This window comes from Oratosquilla oratoria, chromosome 13 (genome assembly GCF_046742065.1).
Source record: "Oratosquilla oratoria isolate Oo_2021 chromosome 13, ASM4674206v1, whole genome shotgun sequence".
Classification (NCBI taxonomy): Eukaryota; Metazoa; Arthropoda; class Malacostraca; order Stomatopoda; family Squillidae; genus Oratosquilla; species Oratosquilla oratoria.
In genome coordinates, this window is record NC_134789.1 from 36,170,813 (window position 1) to 36,195,506 (window position 24,694).

The 24,694-nt window shown below is 46.8% G+C and overlaps 1 protein-coding gene across 7 annotated transcripts in view; it reads left to right on the forward strand.

Moving 5' to 3' along the window:
* LOC143032375 (uncharacterized) overlaps window positions 1–24,694 on the forward strand; it is a 450,169-nt gene that overhangs the window by 345,083 nt on the left and 80,392 nt on the right. For all 7 annotated transcript variants that reach the window (XM_076197036.1, XM_076197034.1, XM_076197035.1 and 4 more), the window contains 2 exons: window positions 17,240–17,376; window positions 20,744–20,935. In XM_076197036.1, coding sequence (XP_076053151.1) covers window positions 17,240–17,376; window positions 20,744–20,935 — 329 coding nt within the window. The remainder of the gene's footprint in view (window positions 1–17,239; window positions 17,377–20,743; window positions 20,936–24,694) is intronic.

Here is a 24,694-nt window from a genome sequence, read left to right on the forward strand (position 1 = left end):
GTGCGACAAAAAGCTGTCCGTTGTACAATTTTTCTGGTATGCTAACAATGCACCACTGTTATCCCTCGTGTAATGGAAGGTCACGGGATTGATGGTCTACGTAAGTGATCTGTCGAGGTCTTTGCGTTGTGATAAAGAGCGCAAATTACTGTATCATAGACCAATGAAATTCAAAAGCTAAAACTCGCTCAGTAACCTAACAAATCTACCTCTAGATATTGGCTAGTTAATACACAAATTAATGAATATATACGAAAGTGAGCTGTCGAGGTCTTTGCGTTGTGATAAAGAGCGCAAATTACTGTATCAGATCAATGAAATTCAAAGAAGCTAAAACTCGCTCCGCAACCTTACAGAAACCTACCTCTAGATATTGGCTAGTTAATATACAAACTAATGAACATGTACACTTATGCATGGAAGTGGTCTTGGATACGTTAGAGGATTGGGACAGGGGAAGTTACTGGTAATAATGAGTAATCGGTATTTATCCATGTTTAGGTAATTAAACTTCCGTTTATTGTTACTCGTGGGTAATTCGTCAGTTGAAGTAATTTTTCGTTAGATAACAAAAATTGAAGAACTCGTTATCATCATGGCCAAGGGGTTAATGACTTGAGGCTGAATAAAATAGTCTGACGTTAGCTAGAATAGAATCAATGAAGTGACCTAGTGTAGGCCTCATGGTTGTGGAACTGCCTAGTGTAGGCCACATGGTCTCGTGCAGTTTCCTTCATTCTTATGTTCTTATGATCACTCGGCGTTATAGGGTCGTTCGAGAGATTCTCTAGCCAACTGTGAAATGGCGATTTCCCCAAACCGAATAAAATCACCTGACAACATTCAGGACAAAATTGTTACAATAGACACGACGTAAAAAGTTCAACGTATCCGTATAACGTACGTTTGTTTGTGCGTCATTACCGAATGACGTATTCACGGACTCTTCAATGATATTATGCAAAGGTTTCCCACAAGACAAACAGAATACCTTAAACTTGACTAATGGGTTCGTGTGTGTGCGTGTGTGCATACACACGCTTACCTGTGGGTGTGTACGTACACGCGCGCCAGTATGAGCATGCCGCAAACGCACGTACGTGTGTGTGTGTGTGTGTGTGTGTGTGTGTGTGTGTGTGTGTGTGTGTGTGTGTGTGTGTGTGTGTGTGTGTGTGTGTGTGTGTGTGTGTGTGTGTGTGTGTGTGCGTGCGCATGCGTGTTTACCTAGTACCTTACAGGAAGGGGAGCTATGCTCGTGGTGTCCCGTGTGCGTGTGCGCGTGTACGCGCGCAGTCCACCAATGACCCACATCCAAGTGTGCATGATCTGGACGCGCTTCTTCTAGCGGTGTCCGCGACTCGAGGGTTCCTTGGAACGGCGCAGCGGCCGCCGCCGCCTCCTCCGCCTCTGAGCACCGTTACTGCCCGGAACCGAGGAGGCAGGTTCTAGTGCACCTCCTCGTCCTTTATATGCGCTCTCTCGTCCTTCAGTGGTGGTGGACACGCGTGGGGGAGGGGGGGTCAAATATGTGTATTCCTTAGAAGTCTTGGCTCTCTCGCTCTTGTTCTGTCTGGGTCTGTCTTTGTATATATGTCTGTCTGTCTTTGTTTCTTTGTTTCGGTCTCTGTCTGTCTGTCTCTTCCTCTCCTCTCCTCTTTACTTGTCTTGCTCCATTTACTCGTGATCTGTCCGTCCCCAACATACGTCTGTGTGTGTGTGTCTGTGTGTGTGTCTGTGTGTGTGTCTGTGTGTGTCTGTGTGTGTGTCTGTGTGTCTGTGTGTGTGTCTGTGTGTGTGTCTGTGTGTGTGTCTGTGTGTGTCTGTGTGTGTGTCTGTGTGTGTGTGTCTGTGTGTGTGTGTCTGTGTGTGTGTGTCTGTGTGTGTGTGTCTGTGTGTGTGTGTCTGTGTGTGTGTGTCTGTGTGTGTGTCTGTGTGTGTGTGTCTGTGTGTGTGTGTCTGTGTGTGTGTGTCTGTGTGTGTCTGTCTGTGTGTGTCTGTGTGTGTGTGTGTCTGTGTGTGTGTGTCTGTGTGTGTGTGTCTGTGTGTGTGTGTCTGTGTGTGTGTGTCTGTGTGTGTGTGTGTCTGTGTGTGTGTGTCTGTGTGTGTGTGTGTGTGTGTGTGTGTGTGTGTGTGTGTGTGTGTGTGTGTGTGTGTGTGTTTGGGGGGGAGTGGGAGGGTGCGCGTGCACCTGCGGGGGTATGCCCTTGTGTAGCGAATCGTAACACCCGCTTCCCGGGCCATCGCAACCGCAACCTGACCTTGGTGAAGGCGTTGATCACCGTTGCAACCTGTACAACCTGCACACTAACCTGCTCTCTGAACTCTTTCTTTTTCTTGGTCTCTTTGTCTTTTTTTTCTTTCTCTCTCTATTCTCTCTCCTCTATTCTCTCTACTCTATTCTCTCTACTCTCTCTCCTCTCTCTCTCCTCTATTCTCTCTCCTCTATTCTCTCTCCTCTATTCACTCTACTCTCTCTCCTCTCTCTCCTCTCTCTCCTCTCTCTCCTCTACTCTCTCTACTCCCTCTACTCTCTCTACTCTCTCTACTCTCTCTACTCTCTCTCTCTCTCTCTCTCTCTCTCTCTACTCTCTCTGATTTGACTGTTCTTCAGATTCAAACTTCAGGATATTTCAGCCGGGATCTCAGCTGAAGTCGCAACCTCTTGTACGTTCGAACCTGCAACTTCAGCATTCGCACCTATACTGTAAAGCGCGCACCCTCGTTCTACATCACCTTATGAGCTCCTGTTTCATATCCGTGATTTTGTCAGTGACGTGATTTTCGTTCCCAAGGTTCCGCGCTCTCGTTCGCTCTCTCATCCTCTCACTCGTCTTGCTCTTTCGCTCCCTCATCCGCGCTCTCATCCGCTCCCTCTTCCGCTTCCTCACCCGCTTCCTCATCCGCGCTCTCATCCGCTCCCTCGTCTTCTTCTCTTTCGCTCCCTCGTCTTGCTCTCTCATCCGTGTTCTTATCCGCCTCCTCATCCGCTCCCTCATCCGCTCCCTCATCCGCTCCCTCATTCGCTCCTTCATCTTGCTCTCGGCCTCGCCTTATTGTTGTTTACCACTTCGGTTACCAAAACCACCACCATCAACAACGCTCCCACCGCTGAAACCAGTGTTTACAAATAAAGGTAAATAAGAAAAATAAATAAATAGAAATAGATAAATAAATGAATTGATGGATTGGTTAATAGATAAATAGATAAATGCGGCTGGGATGTAATTCGACTTATGTGACGAAACGACAAACGGTAAGCCAAAGACCAACAACAACAACAAAAACAAACAAACAAACTTTCCCATGTGTATGGGAACTCCCCCACCCACCCACTCCCATCCCACTCCCAGTGAGGTCGTGTCCTTTTGAGACCACGAAGGCCTCCCTCGGGACCGGAATGGCCACGGGGGGATTAGGGACCGATGATCAGCAGATCTCGATCTCTCCCAGGGTGAGATCTCGTAGCTTTGGCTGAGGGATACACAGGATGTTGGATTTGGGGTTGGGAAATGGAAGTTAGGGAGTAGGAGTGGGAAGTGGTAGAGGTTGTGGGAATTGGGAAATGATAGTGGGAATTAGGAAGTGGTAGTGGGGATTGGGAATTGGGAAGTGATCGTTGGAATTGGGAAGTGATCATGGGAATTGGGAAGTGGTAGTGGGTAGTGGGGGTGGGAAGTGGTAGTGGGGATTGGGAAGTGGTAATGGGAATTGGGAAGTGGTAATGGGGGTGGGAATTGGGAATTGAGAAGTGGTAGTGGGAAGTGGAAGTTGGAATTATGAAGTGGTTAACAAACTTCTTCGATCTTGACCCAAATAAGAAACTTGTCCTAACTAGGATATATGATGCATACTTAGGATTCATCTGCATATTGTCATTGTTTATTGACCTAAATCCAACTCTTCCTCCATTCCTCTATCTCCCCTTCCCCCCTTTCTTCCTCTCCCCTCCATTCCCCCCTCCCCTGCCTCTCCCCCTTCCCCCTCTCCCTCCCCTCCCCCTGGGAGGGAAAGGGGTGAGGCGTGACCAGATAAAGAAAGACTATAACTGCATCACTGAATTTCATATTTCGATGTTGGCAAAACAAACGCATCGTTCTGGACTACCTGTAAACAACACTCTACTTGGCACAGTGCCACCGTTTATCAGGAACCAGCTGACGTTCAGATTTGAACTTTATCAAACCTTTATCATTTTCTCAACCAAGTCTAAACCTAAGTCTCTTCGCCCTGTTTGTCGTCTTGAGAACCCCGGGAAAAGCGTGAAAGGTGGTGTGTGGGCGTTTAGCTACCGTGCCTAGCCACCTCGCTTTGCGGGTAATGGCTGACCGGATGGAGAAGCCTCTGAACACGTGTTTGGTCAGCATTGTATTAAGGATATGCTGAATGGCGTTGGCGTATGTAACTGCGAGTAACCACGTTTTTTTTTATCTTAATGATCTGTTTTCTCTCATTTCTGTCTATTTGCTCGTTTATCTAACGAACCACGACGTTCGAGTCGGACACTTGTGCAAACGAGTCCGTCGCGTCGGTTTCGTCGCAGTGACCCGAACATCCGGACACCCGCGTCCACCTGGGGGCAAATGGTCGCGTAGATCAGGTGTTTGATAACGTTCTCGCCGCATAGGTTCGAGTCCTCGGGCGTACCACGTTACAATTTCTGCATGCGCCTATATGGCTTAGAATTAAAGGGCATTGTGGTTGATAAAAATGTATATAATATATATTTATTTATATAATTTTCTATTTTTCTATTTGTTTATTGTTTTTTATTTATTTATTTTTCTTTTACCCGGTAAAGTCTCGAAACCTCTGAGCAGAATAGAATAGCCAATCAAACTTTCTGTTGAGGGAAGCTGTCGCTAAACAGCCTCGATGGGCCTTTTTGAAAAATGACGTTCAGGAAACCGAACCTAAAAACTTCTTGAAATCTCCAGGAACATTTTAGTTTAATTTTTTTTTTCAAAAATAAAAATAAAAATACTGTATATAAAATTCAAGTTTCAATTTCAGTTTCAATGTACAAACTTTTCACGGAAGCGTTGACCACAACGTACTTTACCATGGCATTCCTCCGAATCCTCGACCTCTTTGCTCATAGACTGCCTATTTTATGTAATGCTGTTCCTTAACCTTTTGGAAAGTATCTCCACTCTGAAATCATCCGAGTTTTTAGTTTTGTTGACCTTTTTGAAGATTCGGTGGGGGTCTTGTGGAACCAGGAACCCTGGTTTTGGGAACCTCTTGCCTTATGGGGTCGAGAGGTAATAGTCTCGCTGCAACACATTCGAGGGAATGTGGAGAAAGGTTGTCAGATTCGAGTCTACTTTCAAGTGACCATAAAATGACGATTCAAAGAACTCGTAGAGTAGCTTTCCGCATGTTGACTCTTTCGCTCCTGAGAGGGTGCCACGGCGATGAATTAAACGGTCCCTACGCGATCAATATTATTGCGCAATATTCCGTATTGTGCAGAATTATTGACGGTGTAGTGATGGTATTGAAGAATGGTACAATATAGGGAAGACCTCAAATGTACGACCAAACACGTGTTCCTATTCAATATTATCCCTACACCTTCAATAATATTGTGCAATACGGAATATTGCGCAATAATATCGATATTCCGTATTGTACAATATTATTGGCGGTGTAGAGCTGATATTAAAGAACGGCACAATATATTGAATACAAATGTACAGGCCAAACACATGTTCCTTTTCAGTGCCATCCCTACACCGTCAATAATATTACACAATACGGGATATTGCGCAATAATATTGCCCGCCGCTTTAAGACGAGTGCCACTTTGTACTGAAGGAGTAAATCTTCACAGGCTATAACGCCTTCATTCCCAAGAACGTGCCACGGAAATGGATGACGTAGCCCCTCGGCAGGTGGAAGAAACGTAAGAATGGAAGAGACTTCAAAAGACCATATGGCCTACACTAGGCAGTTCCATTTCCATGACCACCTGTCATCCCTATCAATAAAGTAGTCTAACCTTTTCTTAAAATAAGATAGTTTCAGCGCTTGCTACATGGTTACTATGTCTATTTGTTGACCACTCTATTGTCAAACCAGTTCTTGGAGTCACTCGCTACGGGAGTGGTAAAGAGCGAGTTGCTGTGCAACTTTTGCAAGATGACTTTTTCGAGCTCCTCTTGGCGGCCCTCGTAAAAGTTGATTGATCTCTTGTGGACGTTTCTGGTCGTCCCAATCTGGGTTACCGGGAGGAAGTTTGGTCCGTGCACAACAACTGCAACAGTGGGAGATTCAACACATCATAACTTATCATTTGTGTGTTGACAGCGTAATAAGGGACGCCAGTCTTGACAAAAATAAAGTGAACAAATAAACGAATAAATAAATGAATAGCTAATAAATACATAGATACAAACATACATGAATATATACATAGATATATACATATATAAATATATACCTAGATATATACATATATAAATATATACATATGTACATAAATATGTACATATGTGCATACATATATATATATACAATTATACATAGATACGTTAAGTGCATACATGTACAGACTACAGCCAACGACCATAATCATATTGCGAACACCCGAATTTGACCCACAAAAACATCGGTCGTTAAGCCTTTATCTATATTTCTATCTGTGAATTTTCGATCAACAAACTTACAATAAGGCGAGCTTACGCCAGAAGGCGATAAGATTCAACCATGGCAGTCATGGTGGCCATCTGTAGCCTAGGCAAGTGTTACCTGTAATCATTAGGGATCGAACCCGAGACCTTATAGATAGGCGGCAAGACCACGCTGTTGAATAATTTTTATAATTTTTTACCAAAGGAATGAACCATGATGCTTGGAACAAAGGCGACGTAAGCGATATGCTGTCTGTGGTTCGCAGTGTTTGTTGAAGGGTGTTACCACTCAACCCACCCGTGGGAATTCCGCCAACACGATCAGTTGTGTGACTTCGTATGTATGCCGGAAGGAATGCGCAAGAAAGGTTTAATATAATTATCTTAAACCCTTCACTGAGTGTGTACCCTGGAAAGGGTTAATCTAGATAGTTATCTTAACCCTTTACTGGGAGGAGGGTTAGGTCTTTAAGCTGAATGAAATAGCCTGGCGTTAACTAGAACAAAATATGTAAAGTGCGTCACCATATCGAAGGGGTTGTTGGGCTGAAGGAGGGGAGTTCTTCTTGGAAAGGCCCTCTTCACACTAGCGGTTTGAACCGCGCGGAAACCGCGGCGGTACCGCATATTCAAGGAAAGAGTATTCAATTGTGTGTGAACGCCTCCACTGACTTGTATTGTAATTGAACCGCCGCGGTTGAAACCGCTAGTGTGAACAGTGCCTTACAAGTGGGGGGAGGGGGATCTGTGTCGGTATAGGGTTGCTACAAAGGGTTCGTATCTCTGTCTGGGGCTTGAGGCCGCTTGATAAGGGGGCACGTTTCTCTGAACTGAGGACGCATCGGCCAGAAGCTTCGGTCGATAGTGTCGCTGACCCTCACCTTACGCTAAGGGGGTCCGAGATAACTCGACTCGCCCCCTTCTAACCGCGCGCACCAGCGTTTCCCAAGGTGGGGGTGCTGAAATCAATTATAGGGAGCGCTGGTAAGTGATGCGCACAAAAATCACATTGATATGTGGATCATTGATTACCCAGTTGTGCATATTTGACTTTTTCCATGCTATTTTATTTGTCTAGGGTATTCTTAATTCTTCTACAAACAATTGTCAATTTGTTTCAGTTCTAAGGAATCAAGAAAATAAATCGAGTAGTACCTTTCACTTTCTTTTGTCCTTCTAATAACAAGATAGGGGTGCTGGACTGCTTAGACATGACAACAGGAGGTGCTATGGTCGGAAAAGTTTGGGAAACGCTGGTGTAGAGGTGTCTCCCCCAGCTGAATAGAATCGTCTAGCGGCAGCCAGAACGAAGGGAGAGAAGGTTCAGTTTCCTGGTGAAAATAGCCTGGAGGCAGCCAGAATAAATCTGCTTGTTTTCACCAGCAATGTGGGCTTTATTCTATCTTATTTTATTTTATTTTCTATTTTATTCTTTTATCTTTTTATTATTTATTTATTTTATTTATTCATTAATTTATCTATATTTATTCATTTCTTTATTTTTATAGACATGATTCACACCCACAAATGAGTAACATAAAAATCTGAGGTGACCTTTGCCCTTTGCTCACGGATAGCCGGAGGAAGTGCCAGTGATCGAGTGATGTTATAAAATGTAGTATTTACTTTCACTGGCTCAAGTTGCTTTACACTCGGCTATCGTTGTTTTTTTTTCATGTCATTTCTGTCTCTTATCCACCCCCTCCCACCACCACCCCCTCCCACCACCACCACCACCATCTTGGAGCACCTTGGGTGGGGAGTGAAAGTTATACCAACTTTGAAAACTACTGCTACAGTTGGTATATACCCTATATTGTTTGATACTTACTACCCGGTATCATAAAGTATACTTGTTACTTGTGCGGTCAACGGCGGGGGGGGAGGTAGGTAGGTAGGGCGGCGGGGAGGTAGGTAGGTAGGTAGGTCGGCGGGGGGGGAGGGAGGTAGGTAGGTAGGTCTGCTGGGGGGAAGGTAGGTAGGTCGGCGGGGGGAAGTAGATAGGTAGGTAGGTCTGCGGGGGGGGAGGTAGGTAGGTCGGCGGGGGGAAGTAGATAGGTAGGTAGGTCTGCGGGGGGGGAGGTAGGTAGGTAGGTCTGCGGGGGGGGAGGTAGGTAGGTAGGTCGGCGGGGGAAGAAGTCGGGGGAGGTAAAAGGTTACGGATATCGTATGAAATCCAGTGTTTGACAGGTGTGGTTCTCCGGAGAGTGACGAGACGAGTGTGGTGAGAACAAGTGTGTGAAAAGTAGTGAGAAGTATTTACCAATCCCAGGACTTCTCCTGTTTTCATGCTGTTGCCCCGTACGGAGTATTGACAGCATAATTATCATGCTGTCAATATCTTGGGGACTTTATTGATAGACATATGGATCAGTCATCCAGCACACAGCTCCTATTCCCCCTATCCTCTCTTTCCTCTTCTCTCTCTCTCTCTTCTCTTGTCTTCTCCAATTACTCTTCTTCACTTTCATTATTTCTATCACATTTTACCTCCCCATGCTTCTCCCTCCACCCTCCTCTCTCTTCCCACATCTTAAATCTTTTCCATTCCTCTTCTAGTTAACCTTCCCCCTTTGCCCTATCTCTTCCTTCTCCTCCCTTCCTATGCTCTCTTTTCCTCCCTCCCCTCCTTCCTTCCTGGCTTCTCGCTTTGTCCTATCTCTTCCTTCTTCCTCCCTATTCCCTCTTTCCCTCCCCTCCTTCCTTCCTTCCTCGCTTTGAAGATAAGATAAGGTTCCCCTCCCCCCATGTGATAACAATGGTCTTCCTATCCTCTTCACCTTTCTCGTCAGGCCGCACACTCCTATCCGTCCTATCCTTCCATTCCCTCAGTCACTACTCCCCCCTCCTGTCCCGTCACCTATTCCTTGTCACCTGTCCCCTCCTATCACCCATCACCTTCCCCCTCTTTCTCCCTCCATCCACACCTTCCCTTTTCGTCCCTTCCATCCCCTCCATCTCAATCTTACCCCCCCCTCTCCCCTCCCACCCCTCCTGCCGTTTTCTTTGGTCCAACACTGAAGCCCTACTCAGTGTGTATGGGTCCTGCCCACATGCAGACGATCTTTAGTGTCTCTGTATCCTAGGCGGACTTGAGACGCGTTCTGTGACCCGGGATCACGCGCGGTTTTTGTGTTTGTGTACAAGTTCATGCGAGTGAGTGCAAACGTTCTTGCACATCCGATCTGCTGCTGCAGCTGTGTCATGCGAAGCCCCACCTTGCTAAATCCCTCGGGATCGCTTCGAGGTTAGCGTTGTCCGTATCACATTATTGGTGAATTGAGAGCTGAAGCCAGCTCAACAGACACGGGAACTTTGAGACATTGTGTGTATGTAGACACCGGACCAACAACTTGGCGAGGTAACGAGATGTTTGATGATGACTATGCGATGTTTTGGACAGTGTCGAGACGGATAGTAACGACTGAAATTAAAAGAAAAAAAATGGAATGTATATATATATAATACACAACTAGGTCTCATAATGCAACACTCGCCAACCGCCACTTGTGCGGACGTTTAGGCCCAGAACATAAATCCACTTCGGGAATTGGTGATGTCTTGTGTCCTGGGCCAACTCCCGAAATGGGTCTCTTAGGCTCAAACGTCTGCACAAGTGGCGGTTGGCAAGTGTTGGATAAGAGACTGTGTGTGTATTCACTTGGTCTTTGGATCGTGTGTGTGTGTGTGTGTGTGTGTGTGTGTGTGTGTGTGTGTGTGTGTGTGTGTGTGTGTGTGTGTGTGTGTGTGTGTGTGTGTGTGTGTGTGTGTGTGTGTGTGTGTGTGTGTGTGTGTGTGCACACATACATACATACACGCGTAATGTTTGTCATGTTGGTGAATTGAAAGGAAAAAGAAAACTGCGTTGGGCCAAGAAGTGCATCGGTTCCCTGTCACTGTTATCTCAAGTGTTATCTTTTTGGTGACAGACTAAAGGGCCCGACCAAACCAAAGGAAACAAACACATGGTGAAATTTGAAGTGACGACCACAATTTTGATCTACTCAATGGAGGTCTAGATGTCAATTGCGATAGAATGGATAGGGATAGCTAAAGAAAGATGAGTTTTATCAAAGTGGAGTGATTCGGAGATTTCGAGCATGACTGCGTTGGATAGTATCAAGTCTTAAAATGGATATACGAGTAATATAGAGACATAGATTTTTATACCATATGATGCAAGCAACATGGAAAGGATTATAGATGATTATTTGTTTATATAATGAGCAGTTTATTCACAACATTGTCACAGGCGTACGACTAAGTACACACAAACAAGCGTATCTATATTATGCGGATGTGCACAAGCATAAATCCCCTTGATGTAGTGGCTACGGGCCGAAGTATTGAACCACTTTTTTTTTTATCAGTGATGATGATTAACGCTATTGACGTCTGTGAAAATGCAATCAAATGAAATGTGTATAAAGTGTGATGTCAGTGATGGACTCGCAATAATGGATTTAAACTGGACTGATTTAGATTTAAGAAGGAAATAGGCAAGAATTGGTTTACTAATAGTGGTCAACGAATGGAATATTTAGTAACCATGTAGTGAGCACTGAAACTATCAATTGTTTTAAAAAAACGGTTAGACAACTTTATGGATGGGGATGACAGGTGGTGATGGATATGGAGCTGCCTAGTGCAGGCCTTATTGTCTCTTGCATTTTTCTTTATTCTTATGTTCTTATGTACACGTGACATTTATTGCAAGGCCAAAAGAAAATGCCATTAGACTTCTTTAAACCAGAGATTTTTCAAAGTCGAAAAACGTCGTCCGGCGTTAGCCAGACCAAAAATTTTAAGTAACCCAAAAGTGGACGAGTGCCCATTGTTAAAGTTGTAGGGCTATGAACTTGTCAGAAACGCCCCAAAAATTAATTTTGTTTATACTCTCGGTTAGTGTAGGATTTGTTCGCTTTTCTGGTTGGTGTGGACCTGCAGAGGTCCAAACACATTGGGCAAAGGTGTGGCCTCTGTTTCAGCAATAAATCTTTTTGGTGAGATGTTCATTGCTTTAGTCAATGCCTGTACGACAGCAAAGCAATGCTGTAAAGGTTTGGTGGCAAATGCGTGATTACTAAAGTCACCCCCTTCATGCTATGTAATTGCTCGTTCTCTGTCGTGTTCTTCCTTCAGCTGTTGTTTTTCATTGGGTCAGCCAGCCGCAGTTTCTTTCTGTTCGTCTCTCCCAACCATCGTTGTTGTTGTTATTGGGATCTCTCAAACCCTTGAGACTCTTGAGGTGTTTTTGTTGTCCTTCAGGGTGATTTCAGGTACAGCAGAAAACGAGTCTTATCCTCTTTGGAACCTTTTTGGATTTGTAGACTAGTGTGTATAGTTTTGGGGCATGATACAAGCACGCACACATACACACGCACACGTGTACGCGCACATATGAACACGTACACACACACCCACATGTACACATGTACATCCACACATGTACTGTACACGCACATGCGCGCGCGCGCACTCGCAGGTACGTATGTATGCGTGTGTATATATGCATATGTGCGCTTGTACGTGTTACGTGTAATGTTCCAGCATTATCCATAGATCAATCCATATGATCTATGGAGCTCCACTACGATGAGGTAATAGGTGTCGATCAAGAGTACAGCACGTGATCCAAGACTTACTCGATTTTGCTCGTTCATTCATTCATACACACATACGCTTACCACACACACGCAAGCACACGCACACGCACACACCTACACCTACCTCACCACCCCCCCACCTCGTCAACGCAGCTCATCGGCCGTTCGTCACGATCGTCTTTCCACACAATGGCCGGTTGTTGTTGTTGTTACCCCGCAGGTCTCCGCCGCACCGAATAATCCAGATCCCCTTGACCAAACCTGATGTTTTCTTGGGCTCGGGTGTAAGGCGACCCATAGTGATGAGCGAGTAATCTGGAGTGTATTTTTTTTTTCACCTTAGTCTTTGGATCACGAGCTTGACTCGTGATCAACAGTTATTTCCCTCCTGGAAGAGAGCTCAGAGCTCGTATGAGGAGGAGGGAGAGGTGGAGGAAGAGAGAGAGGAGGGAGAGGACGACGTGGAGGAGGAGGAGGAGGGAGGTGGTAGAGGAAGGAGACGACGTGGTGGAGGAGGGAGAGATGGAGGAGGAGGAGGAGAGGGCGAGATGGAGGTGGAGGTGGAGGAGGGAGAGTGAGGGTGAAATGAAAGATGGCGGCGGCGGTGGGTGAGGGTGAGGAGGAAGAGGAGGAGGAAAATGGTGTTTTTTAAACGAGAGTAGAGGGAGGAGGAGGAGGAGGAGGAGGAGGAGGAGGAGGAGGAGGAGGAGGAGGAGGATTCTGTGGGAGGGGATTAAGAGGAGGGAGGAGGAGGAGGAGGAGGAGGAGGAGGAGGATGTTAGGTTAACAGGTGATGTTTTAGATGTTGCGTTGGAGGATGATGTTGCTGTGTTGGAGGATGATGTTGCTACGTTGGAGGAGGATGTTGTTGCGTTGGAGGATGATGTTGCGTTGGAGGAGGATGTTGCTGCGTTGGAGGATGATATTGCTGCGTTGGAGGATGATGTTGCTGCGTTGGAGGATGATGTTGCTGCGTTGGAAGATGTTGTCGGAGAATGTTACGATGTTGTGGATCTGTTGTCATTGGGTAGTATGTAGTAATAAGAGTAGTCACTGGGCCCATCATTCCTAAAAAAAATGTAAGATGTGAATAATGAATTTGTTTCTTGAGCGCTGAATGGTCTTTGCTGCCCCAGTGCTTCGCTTAAAAACTTACAATCATCATCATAAACGTTCATACATGAAGGCCCGTGTGGTTCTTGTACGTGTATGTGCACGTGTACGTGTGTACGCGTATGTGCATGCGTGTGGTCTTGGAGTAAAGATGGCAGCTTTAACTGCAGCAAAGCGCCTCCTGACGTACTTCTCATTTTGTGTGACCGCTTGTTAGGTCATTCCATTGATCACATGACGTGGATGATAACCCACGTTCGTATATTTATATGCAGCGATTTAAAGGAAAAAAAATATATACCAAACTTCTACGAGTGATCTGTAGAGACTTATGAAAAGTATTTTCGCAAACTATTCAGAAAATAACCGAGTGATCACCTACTCGGTGAGTTTGAGGTGACAGTGAAGAAGACGGACCTAAATAGGTTGCCTTCAAGGGCAACCTACCGCATCTCTCAGGTGGTACGACTGCAACCTTCTTCCGTCATTCCATCGCCTCGACCGACTCGATAGTTTCATCACCAACATGCCCGGTAGGTTGGTTGCTGGGGATTATAGCGACCCCTGTCTGTGCCTGCCTGACTGCTTGTCTGTCTGTGTCTGTGCCTTTTTGTCTGTACGTGTCTGCGTTTATGCCTGCCTGTTCGTGTTTCCGCCAACATGTTGGCGCTTGTCTGTACGTACCTGTCTGTCTGCGCATGTGTGTGTGTGTGTCTGTGCCTGGGCTTGATTCTCCATGTCTGTCCCGGTCTTTCATCATATGTTCCCGTCTGTATCTGCCTGTCTGGCTGACGTCACTTCTTCGTCAGCCACCGGTGCCTCGCCTCGCTTATTCGTCAGTCACAGGTGCCTCGCGTCCCTTCTTCGTCAGTCGCCGGTGCCTTTCGTTGCTTCTTCGTCTGTTGGGTATAATGATTCGACTAGAGCGAGCATAGAAACCAGACCCTCGCAGATATATATACCAGTTTTCTGATTGGTTGATGTCATAGAAACCACGCCCCCATTTTTCTCATCAACTTTCTTAATTGGTGGACATGTTTAGTTTCCTTTCGGAGGTGGGTATCTCTGCATTGTTTCGTTTCTATTACAGTACTATATAAGAAGTTCTACAAGTAAATCGCGAAATTATAAGTTCTACAAGTAAATCGCGAAATTAACGTCCTCGTTATGAAAATGTGGGCGGGGCTTGAATGTCAAATCACCGTGAACAGTCCATACTCTTGATTGTTCGCCTGTAGGCGTTATCACACTGGGCTATTTTTCCTCCAACAGTTGGAGCAGATTTGCAGTCAGCAGTTTTCGAAAAGGAATCTTGTATACTGGAGGAAAATCATTTTCCCCTCCAGCAAATCAAATGACGATTTTATGCGGTTTTATTGAGAAAACAAAATAGTTTGTCATAGTGACTTTACGGCGGAAAGGGTTCTGGAGGTGGTCGGTACCACCGATGAATCGGAGGTTGGAGGAAAAATAGCCCGGTGTGATAACCTCTTTAAAGGGTAAAACATTGGGCTATTTAAGTAGGGCTCAGACGAGTTCAGTGGGAACAGGAACTGGTGGTTGGAGCAACAGCTGAGTAGCATCAAAGAATGGAGTCGAGAATGGGGGGAGGGTGTCTTACAAATGAAAAAAAATTACACAAACATTCTCTTGCATCAGTTTTTTTTAGATTTTGGAGGGTTAAAGGATTAAGTATATCAATGTGTGGAGTGAGTGGTTCTTAAGAAGAAAGTTAGATAGAGCTGTGAGTTTTAAGTAACAAGTCCTGGAATTCTGTATGAAGGAAGCCTCTCCAAAACAAGGTATTCATCCTCGTTTCTTCGAAATCTTGAAAGAAAATGGTTCTGGTGACGCAAGAAGACTAAAACAGACGTCCAAGCGTTAGTCACGAGCGTGTGGGTGAGTGTGTGGGTGTGAAGCTAAGTGTGCTTGTGTGTGTGTTTCGTGCTTGTGTGTGTGCGTGTTTTGTGCTTGTACGTGCTTTGTGCTTGTGCGTGCTTTGTGCTTGTGTATGCGTGTTTTGTGTTTGTGCGTGTGCGTGCGTTGTGCGTGCTTTGCGTGTGCGTGCGTTGTGCGTGCTTTGTGCATGCTTTTGTGCTTGTGATTCACCATGGTCTTGGATCGTGTGTTGTACTTTCGATCAACAACTATTACCTACCATATGCGTGCGTGGGTAAGCGCGCAAGCGTTTTAGGTGCGCGTGCGTTGTAGGCGCGTTTCAGGAAGATGTATTCAATTATACCGAGAAAAGCAATTACTGAACTACAAACTCGCTGTGTAGAGTAACATCCTTAGTGTGGCTTGGCACCTTTGTACACAAGTGGTGGGAAATGTTACCTTTGTACTCTGACGCGGATTTCCGAGAAGATTATCGCTTTTGCTTTTGTCCTGGCGGGACGGTGAGGGCTTGCGATAGTGCCCGTAATTGTATTCACAAGTTATTTTATTATCCGTGTATATCTTACTATCACGTACGTGATAATGGAGGAAATCTGGTACATCCAATACTTGATGAGTTCATTATTTGTTATATGAACATTATTGTAATTGTGAACGTTTTGTTCTTGTGAACGTTTTGTTCTTCTGAACGTTTTTTTCTGTTCTTGCGTGTCTTGTGGGGAGGTTGAATGATTGTGTATTACGTGTTTCTGTAAATTACTTGAGGGTGTGTCCAAGGGGGCGTGACTGTAGAGTGCTTTCAGGCACTTGAGATACAAGTTTACGTCATCGTACGTCATCGTTTTGTACGTGAGGTAATGTTTGATGTAGGTGAGGGCCAGTGACGTAAGCCTTCCTACTTCAGGAGTTCCTTTGCCGCAAATCCTTCGTCATTTACTCCTTCAGGAAGAGGTCGAGTCTCTGTTGTGGACTGTAGAGTTTTGTGTTACTTTAGATTGTCTCTTGATTGATGCATTGTTGCACCATGCGACACCAAGTTTCGTGTCACGTGCAGAGACACAAGACACGTGGTCAAAACACAAGACGCACGATCACGCGCAGACACGCGTAGACGCACACGCACACACGCGTACACGCACACAAACGTGTACACGCACACAAACGCGTACATGCACACAAACGCACACACGGACATGCACACGCACACACGGACGTGCACACGCACACACGGACGTGCACACGCACACACGCGTACACGCACACAAACGTACACACGCGTACATGCACACGCGCACACGCGTACACGCGTACACGCGCACACGCGTACACGCGCACACGCGTACACGCGTACACGCGCACACGCGTACACGCACACACGCGTACACGTGCACACGCACACACGCACACACGCACACACGCGTACACGCACACACGCGTACACGCACACACGCGTACACGCACACACGCGTACACGCACACACGCGTACACGCACACACGCGTACACGCACACACGCGTACACGCACACACGCGTACACGCACACACGCGTACACGCACACACGCGTACACGCGAACACGCACACACGCGAACACGCACACACGCGGACACGCACACTCGCGTACACGCACACACGCACACACGGACATGCGCACACACGCGTTACTTTAGTAACAAAGTAACGCACACACGCACACACGGACATGCACACGCACACACGGACGTGCACACAAACGCACACACGGACGTGCACACGCACACACGGACGTGCACACGCACACACGGACGTGCACACGCACACACGGACGTGCACACGCACACACGGACGTGCACACGCACACACGGACGTGCACACGCACACACGGACGTGCACACGCACACACGGACGTGCACACGCACACACGGACGTGCACACGGACACGCGCACCCCCATATCTCGCTGCGACTGTTTTTAAAACGATTATATCTAACTGCGTTATTTGTTCTTGCAGGCGAGGTCGACAGCGGCAGCATTCTCGAGACGAAGGAGGCCACCAAGACATACTGGGAGCAGCGCATGCAGACCTCAGCAGCCATGGAGGAGACAGGCTGGGAAACTGTTGCCAACGTCAGGTTCCAGGGTGATCAGGTAGGCCATGCTCCTTGGGGACTACGGGGGTCAGAGGGGTCCTTAGGGATCTTTGGGTGGGTGGAGGAGTGCGGAAGAGGTCCTTGGGGACCTTTGGGTGAGTGGGGGGGATGCGGGAGGGGGGAGGTGAGATCCTTCAGGGTTCTTAAGTGGGACGAGGCTCTTTAGGGAGTCCTGGCTGATCCCGAGGTCCCTCGGGGGGAGGTTTTGGATTTACCTTGATGAGATGTCCCCTAGGGGATGCTTTGACTTGATGAAATGTCCCCCAGGGAGGTTGATTTGACTTGATGAGGTCCCCCAGAGGATGCTTTGCCTTGACGAAGGGTTCCCAATGGGGAGCTTTGCCTTGACGAAGGGTCACCCAGGGGGTGTTTTGCCTTGAAGTGTCCCCCAGGGCGCTGCTTTGCTTTGATGAGAGGTCCCCCAAGGGGTGTTTTGCCTTAATGAGAGGTCCCCCCAGGGGATGATTTGCCTTGAGAGGTCCCCCAGGGGATGATTTGCTTCGATAAGAGGTCCCCCAGGGGGTTATCTGCCTTAACGAGGGGTCCCCTAGAGAAAGCTTTGCCTTTACGAGTGGCCCCCAAGGGGGAGATTGGCTTCACGAGGGGGTCCCCCAGAACTTTCCCTTTACGAGAGTCTCCCAGGGGAAGCTCTGGCTTGACAAAGGGTTCCCCGGGGTAAGCTTTGCCTTGACGAGAGTTCCCCCAGGGGGAGATTTGGCTTGAGGAGAGGTGCCTCGAAGCGAAGTCCCTCGAGTAACGGATTAGTTAGGCGAGGTCAGCTACACGGCAAAACTGGTTTAGGAGCCTTACTGAATCTTCTGAAGCGTGAAAGAGTAAAGAAGATAGGATTGCCTCTCGGTGTAAGATTGGGGGATTGAATGCGTGGAGTGGAAATTGGTAGGATAACCAAAGAGCCTACAATGTATATTATTGACATTGCCGTTATGTGCAACATTTGACTCGCACCAAGCAACACAGTATGATCAAATTCCTTACACTTTTTTTCACCCTACGCACAGAAATCTCCGACTACTTAAATGCTCACATCCGTAAACTTTATTTTTAGTATCGGACACCTAGTTCTGTATTACAAGTTCATGCATGAAATTTACGTCTATTTCAAGTTAAATTTATATAGAAGCATACTTAATCTAAAACGAATGTTGGCTATGTACGTTCGGTGAAGGACAAGGACTTGTTACTGTACAATTTGTTTCAACGAAGCTGTAGCGAGTTCATTTCATTACGTCAAACGTTTACGTCAAACGTTTACAGTACGAAGGAAATGGTCCTTCCCACATCGTCTTCGAAGAAGATACCAGCTGTTGTGGTACTTAGAAGTGGAAGCAGCCATAGACAGTGACAACTCGTAAGTGATTTTTTTTTTTTTCAAAGATTATACAGAACTAAGTGTGTCTGGCCCTTCGGCGGCTATGTGACGTCCTTTGTAGAGTTTCTGCTGGTTAGTGCCAGACGATTTTGTTCACCCGAGAGGTAGATTTTGTGCCGATCCTGCCTTCCCCAACGGAGTAGAATTGTCGAGTGGTTCTAGAAGACTTGATCCCAGTTTGCCTTTCCCTGACAAAATCTCACTTTAAACTTTTAACAAAGGCAGTTGTTCTTTATTTTTTCTTCTTCTACTACTTCCTCTTCTTCATCTTCTTCATCTTCTTCCTCTTCTTCTTCTTTCTCTTCCTTCTCTTCCTTCTCTTCCTCCTCTTCCTCTTTCCTTTTCTTCTCCTCTTCTTCCTCTTCATCCTGTACTTCCTCTTCCTCCTCTTCCTCCTCTTCCTCCTCCTCCTCCTCTTCTTCCTCTACTTCCTCTTCGTCTCCTCCTCTTCGTCTCCTCCTCTTCGTCTCCTCCTCCTCTTTTCTCTTCCTCCTCCTTCAATTTCGTCTTGTCCTTTTCCTCCTACATCTCCTCCTTCGTCTTCGTCTTTTCCCTCTTCTCCTTCTCCTCGTTCTCCTTCTTATTTTTTTTATTTAAATTGAATATGGGAGTGGCGAGTATCTCCATATTTGAGATCAAACTACCGACAAAAAACCAAAATACTTGTTTGTATACATTAGGAGAAACTGATACAAACACTTTAAATGGAATATATCCATAAACATACACCAAACTCTAACACACTTGTCCGTAAATGTTTCTCATGGTACCCGCCACACCCTGTCTTCCCGCGCCCTTGCAGCTCAATCAACACCTTCTGATTCATCACCACCTCACGTGGACACGTATTCGCTTACGAGACCACGATCACCACACCGCAGCGCTCCCAAGGTCCGAGCAAGAAAAGGTCTGTTCACTTTGGGAAAGAAAACGGCATGTCCGACTCGAAGAAATATCTGTAACCTTCGTTTCGAGAAGCATGATTGGCACCTTGCGAGCCTCCTCGTTGTGTCTTTTGTTTTCGAAACGGCCCTGTTCTTGTTCCGAGTATCGTAATCTCGGTTTTTCCGATCTCGTCCGCGAGCTTTTATTGCTCGAACTCGTTAGCGCTAAGCCGCCCTCGTTCATTCACAACTCGTAATTTGTCAATTATTAATACTCGTACGCCCACCCTTCCATTCGCCACTCCCTCGTTCCCCTACTCCCACACTCCCACACCGGCCACTCCCACACCAGCCACTCCAACACTCCCACACCGGCCACTCCAACACTCCCACACCGGCCACTCCCACACCGGCCACTCCCACACCGGCCACTCCCACACCGGCCACTCCAACACTCCCACACCGGCCACTCCAACACTCCCACACCGGCCACTCCCACACCGGCCACTCCCACACCGGCCACTCCCACACCGGCCACTCCCACACCGGCCACTCCCACACCGGCCACTCCCACACCGGCCACTCCCACACCGGCCACTCCCACACCGGCCACTCCCACACCGGCCACTCCCACACCGGCCACTCCCACACCGGCCACTCCCACACCGGCCACTCCCACACCGGCCACTCCCACACCGGCCACTCACACACAGTCCCCTCCAACACACTCCACTCCCACACCGGCCACTCCCACACCGGCCACTCCCACACCGGCCACTCCCACACCGGCCACTCCCACACCGGCCACTCCCACACCGGCCACTCCCACACCGGCCACTCCCACACCGGCCACTCCCACACCGGCCACTCCCACACCGGCCACTCCCACACCGGCCACTCCCACACCGGCCACTCCCACACCGGCCACTCCCACACCGGCCACTCCCACACCGGCCACTCCCACACCGGCCACTCCCACACTCGCCCCACTCGTACCCTTTACTCCCATCACTCGACATTCTCGTATCTCCCCACACTAAACCTTTGCATTCTACCGTGTTCCATACTCACCATCCCTCCCTCCTACCCAGGAGAACACGGCAACCCCGCCCCCGGAGTTCATCCCGGCCCCGCCCCCGATGTTCGACAACTCCCCCGAAGACTCTTCTGCCCCGGCTTCCCTCGACACGACGCCTCAGCATCTGCAACAGCAAGAAGGACCTGCAGATCCCGAGGCGGCTCCCTCCAAGCAGTACATTTACGGAGCCAAGGAGGATGACCAGGTGGGTAGAGGGAGGTGAAAGTGTAGCCAAAGAGGAGTTATGGCAGGAAAGTTTTGGTAATTGATTATATTGTTATTTGGTAGTATTATTATATTATTGGTGTCACAAACTTCGCCCTGCAGGAGTTGCATTAGTGAATTTTGATAATGATTTTTTTTTTAACTAAAGTAAATGCCAAAGTTTCATATGCCATGTTATATGCCATGTTATATGCCAATAACAGTATCGGTTTGCATCAGTTGGTCATCTAAATATATGACCTTATCGCCCTTTCAGTCACTAAATGTTCACTTTATGCCAAGATGCCAAGTTGAAACCCTTTTGCAACTTCCTATATACTCAATTTTACTGACCATGAATCCACCGTTCCACGGTATATACCCGTACTGTCAGCACTTGTGCCCTTATTGATTCAAGCTATAAACAAAGCCTATGGATTTGGAGAAAACGTTTGACATGGTTAATAGGAAAGAATCGGGTTACAAGGAACTTGAGGGTTCGTGTTTGTTCTGCGACACAGACCAGTTTTATAATTCAGATAAGAAATGTAAAAATATGGTTTAACGTCACAACCCCCCTCCCCCTCCCTTTCGGGAGGCTAGGGCAGTGCCCCTCACAGAGGACTTTGTAGCATGGGATTTAATAAACCATATCCTTGGTTCAACTTCGCCGGTGGCAGAGTTCGAACCGCCATAACATCGATCTTCGCCGCAAATAACGGCACCCTGATCCACTCGGCCAGCGAGCTTCCAGATGAGGAATGTAAACAATTTAAATGGCGTCTTCGTTCATCGACACTTCTTCAGCTATCCCATACCCCGTCAGCTGGGTGAAATTGTTTGGTGGTTGCCACAACAAAACCTAAAGGCGTCACGGTGTTAAAGAGGTTAAAAGTAGACCTTGCATATGTACAAAAGAAGCAAGTAACTGTGACAATACACTTGCTGCAGTCAGATAAGATTGTGAATTGGTATGATGAAGACATGCTCTGATACCAGGGAAACCCCGTGTCACTGATAAAGACAGGTGGTGTTAAAAGTGACGGAGTTTCTCTGGGAGGCGCTAAGTTGTAAGCAGTCTTGTGTTCGTGTTCTTCTTGTGCTCGGATATCCATGGCAACAGTCTTCGTGAGTCGTTGGGATCCAGCCTTGATCCGCGTGGGGACAAGTTGAGTCTTAACCCCTTGGAGGAGACGTGCAAAGGTTGCTGAAAATCAGCCATGTAATTTGTTGATATAGACTCGAACACTTACGCTCTTTTTGTCACATTAGCGTATTGCACGACCAGATGGAACAAGAGATAATCTTGTCAACTGTAAGCGATTATAATAGTTGTTTCGGGTTTCACTGGAAACCGGCAGCCCAAGAACGTCTAGCGACGGTCTTCGGGTTCATCCATAGATTCCTCTGACAAGAGACATTGTAGTGTTGTCTGTGATTGTAGAACTGTCTATGGTAGTAACTTCTAATACTAAGAAGGAGCAGTCGCCGGTTGCCATGTCTCCTTCTGTGAAAAGGAAATACAGTCGAAGATCTTAGGTCCGGACAGGAAACAGAACATCAGCCCCTCGAGGCTGCACTTCTTCAGTTTCCAAATTGAATCCCTTGTGCAACTTCATCTATATACTCAACTTCACTGACTGGGAATACACCGTCCCACGGTACATACCTGTACTGCCAGCACTTGTGGCCCTTATCGATTCGCGCCATAAAAAAGGCCTATGGATTTGGAGAAAACGTTTGACATGGTTGATAGGAAGGTGAGGATGTTCAACGGTTTTGAAGACTGACGCCAAGGAAATGGTTCTTTGGCGTCCATCTCGCATGGCCGCCACTTGACGGTGACCCTTTTTGACCCATCTTGCCAACCGTACACGTATATAGGAAAGACTAGCTATACATAGTGAGGAGATACAGTCGAAGATTTTGGGTCGGACAGGAAATTGAGGATGTTCAACGGCTTTGAAGACTGACGCCAAGGAAACGATCTTCTGCCGTCCATCTTGCATGGCCAGCACTGACCCATCTTGCCAACTGTGCACGTATATAGGAAAGACTAGCTATAAATAGTGAGCAAATAGGGTGACTGGGGCATGGACTTCTAGGCTAAAGAGGCCACTGAATTCGAACAAAGCGTGTATTGGAACTCTATCAAGACCAAAGAAGGTCTGAGAATTTGAAGATACAATAGGGACTTTTTTTGTGTCCAATGATTGAAGATAAAGAGCTAAAGACAACGAAAAGGGAAAAATGTCCGAGGAATGCCGGACGGGTGCAGAGAATTGATAAGATATACAATGTAGAGATTAAGCGATTATTGAAAAATGTATATTTAGAACACCAAAACATTTACTAGATAAGTTTGCTTCCCCTTGAGGAAAGATGCAATAGTAAGAGAGGCAGGATAAAAAGTCGATCGAAAAAAAAAAAATAATAAGATAAAAGGTACTGGACCCTAGTTAATAAGAAAGAGGACCTAAACGTGGAGGAAGTAAAATTAAACGTAGAAAAAAAAATAGACTTCTGGAAATTGAACACCAAAGGAATGGATGGAGTTGACGTACCGTGGATGTCTGTTGACGACAACGACGTATCGTTGATGACAACGACGTATAGTTGATGACGAGCAATTGCGATGACGTAATCGTTGATGATGGAGGTTGAAGTGGATGTTGTAGCAAAAGACTGATGTGGATTAACAGATCTGGAGACCCGGATTACTGGTGGTTACGTAACCGGAAGGCGGGCCACACGGAAAGCTTGTGATTGGCCAAGGGATCAGTGACGTCAAAGGGCCCTGATAGTTAACCTCAACCCAGTGACTCCCTTTATATGCTTTATCCTGGTTAAATATCGATTATTATCTCTGGGAGAGAATGTATTCACCCTGTTTTGGTGGGCGGTCAACGAATGGAATAAACTTGGTAATCATGTAGTAGTGAGCGCTAAACTATCGCTCGTTTTAAGAAACGGTTAGACAACTTTATGGATGGGAATGACAGGTGGTCATGAACATGGAACTGCCTAGTGTAGGCCTTATGGTCTCTTGCGGTCTCCTTCGTTCGTATTTCCCCCATTTCGTTTCTACAGCTGAACAAGAATGGCTGGCGCCAACTGGAGCCAGGACTTCAGAACTTTCAATTGGCGCCAAAGAGACAGATTGAAAGCTTTGCTTGGGAAAATCCTACAATTGTGTAAAACTCACAATTTAACTGAATTAATCTTTAGTTGAACTATGCCTTTTGACTTTGGCTAACCCCTTGTAAAGGGGGAAAAAAAGTCTTCGGTATATGTATGTACAGTATATATGTAGGACGAGAGGCTTATGTAAAACCATATGAAAAGAATATTCTGCATTACCTGGACAAGAATCGTTAAAGTAACGCATGGTCTTGAAGGGAGTTGAGAGCTGTCAACCCACAGGGAAGAGTTTCCAACCCACAACTGAATAAAGTCGTCTGCCAAAGGTGGAAACGCCATGTGTGAAGATTCCACAAGCGCTGAGTCCGGAAACGAGTTTCAGGCCGACACTGACTATCGCGATAAGCCGGCGGGCCGGGGCGCGATGGCTGAAAGATAAGATAAGGTTTAGGAAAAAAAAAAAAGAATAAGACCGAGGTGGCCCATGCAAGAGAGAAGGCAGTGATGGGAACTAGGAGAGGGAGTGTATTATGTAGTCTCTTCGTGGAATTTGCGTGGAAGCCACGCCCCCCAATTTGCGTGGAAGCCACGCCCCCCAATTTGCGTGGAAGCCACGCCC